Below are 1,667 nucleotides of genomic sequence, written 5' to 3'. Positions count from 1 at the left end.
CCTGTAATCCCAGCACTTTGGGAGGCTGAGGCTGGTGGATCATTTGAGGCCAGGAGTTTGAGGCAACCCTGGTCAACATGGTGAAACCTGTCTTTACTAAAAACACAAAAATGAGCCAGGCGTGGTAGCGTGCACCTGTAGTTCCAACTATTTGGGAGGCTGAAGCAGGATAATCGCTTGAACCCTGGAGGTAGAGGTTGCAGTGAGCCGAAATTGTGCCATTGCACTCTAGCCTGGGCAACTGTGAGACTCCATCTCAAAAAAGAAACCAAGAAAAAAACAAAAAATGAAATGCTGGACAAATACAAGCCTAAACGTTAGGGAGTTCACATTGTTATTTTGATTTGGAGGTTATTACATTTTTTATTAGTTTATATTTCTGCTCATGTGTTAAATTTTTTATTACTTTAGTATCTGCACCAAGAAAAGAAACTGCTTCATGGAGACATAAAGTCTTCAAATGTTGTAATTAAAGGCAATTTTGAAACAATTAAAATCTGTGATGTAGGAGTCTCTCTACCACTGGATGAAAATATGACTGGTAAGTCATACTCTAAGTTTCAAAATTTTGTTTTTAATGTTTACATTTTAAAATACAGAAGTCCACATGGATCAAAAATCAAAAACTTTTTTAAAAGTACATGGTAAAAAAGCTGCTTTTTTCTCTTCCAGTCAGCCTGCAGTCCTCTCCCTTGCTACACGTACAGTATAAATTACTTTATAAGTAGTAGCATTATTAGTGTATATTTTAATTGGAGTTAACTTTGGGAAATATTTCTAACTGAATTGGGATATTTATGCAGTAAAACATGTGGGAATAGAAAGTAAAAAGGTTTTGTAAAGCAGTTTATTTAGCATCAGTAAAGTGACAACATTTAGGAACCTGGTAGAGGAAACCAGACTGAAGCAGGAAAAAGACGTGCTGATGAAGGCTAGTCTTTGGTTCTTTGCCCCTTGGCCCACCCCAGCTCATTCTTTTCTACTGTATATACTGATCATGGGCTTCTCAGGGAATTTAAGATACGTTCTTGGTGAGAAATAAGAGCTGGCCTCAAGAGAATGCCTCTGCTTGCAACGTATTATTTTAGTAAATAATACTTAAATTTGTCTCTTTATATGAACGTAAGTTAAACAAATGGTTAATAAATGCTGTTTAGAACATATATATGCCTAAATTTCTAGCTGAAATAAAAGTTGAAGGCAACAGGCAGGATGAATAGAGCTGTTGTTCTAAATAACTGTGACCAAGTGGAAACTTTAGGAAGTAAAAGAATAAATTGTCAAACATAATAAAACAGGGTTTTTAAAGTATAGTTTTCTCAATCCTTAATAGATCAAACAGACAAATGTAAGGATGTTAAAGATCTGAGTAAATAGCAAGGCAAGTCCCTCAGCACCATAGTATGTATTAAAATTGACAATATTCTTAGGTCACACAAACTTTAGATTATAAAAAATATAAAGTCTAATAAGTGATATTCCTTAACATCAATCCTGTAAATCTAGAAATTTGTAATAAAACAAAAACTCCCAACTTCTTAGGAATTGAAAACACTTCTGAGCCGGGCGCGGTGGCTCAAGCCTGTAATCCCAGCACTTTGGGAGGCCGAGGCGGGTGGATCACGAGGTCAAGAGATCGAGACCATCCTGGTCAACATGGTGAAACC

At 36.4% G+C, this 1,667-nt stretch overlaps 1 protein-coding gene across 3 annotated transcripts in view; it reads left to right on the top strand.

The window, feature by feature from the left end:
• PBK (PDZ binding kinase) overlaps positions 1–1,667 on the top strand; it is a 52,143-nt gene that overhangs the window by 44,500 nt on the left and 5,976 nt on the right. For all 3 annotated transcript variants that reach the window (XM_017540422.2, XM_017540424.2, XM_037742676.1), the window contains exon 6: positions 412–541. In XM_017540422.2, the coding sequence (XP_017395911.1) occupies positions 412–541 (130 nt within the window). The remainder of the gene's footprint in view (positions 1–411; positions 542–1,667) is intronic.

Source organism: Cebus imitator, unplaced genomic scaffold (assembly GCF_001604975.1).
Source record: "Cebus imitator isolate Cc_AM_T3 unplaced genomic scaffold, Cebus_imitator-1.0 Scaffold125, whole genome shotgun sequence".
Lineage (NCBI taxonomy): Eukaryota > Metazoa > Chordata > Mammalia > Primates > Cebidae > Cebus > Cebus imitator.
The sequence above is the reverse complement of the archived record's forward strand: the minus strand, read 5'-3'. Positions and strand labels throughout refer to the sequence as shown.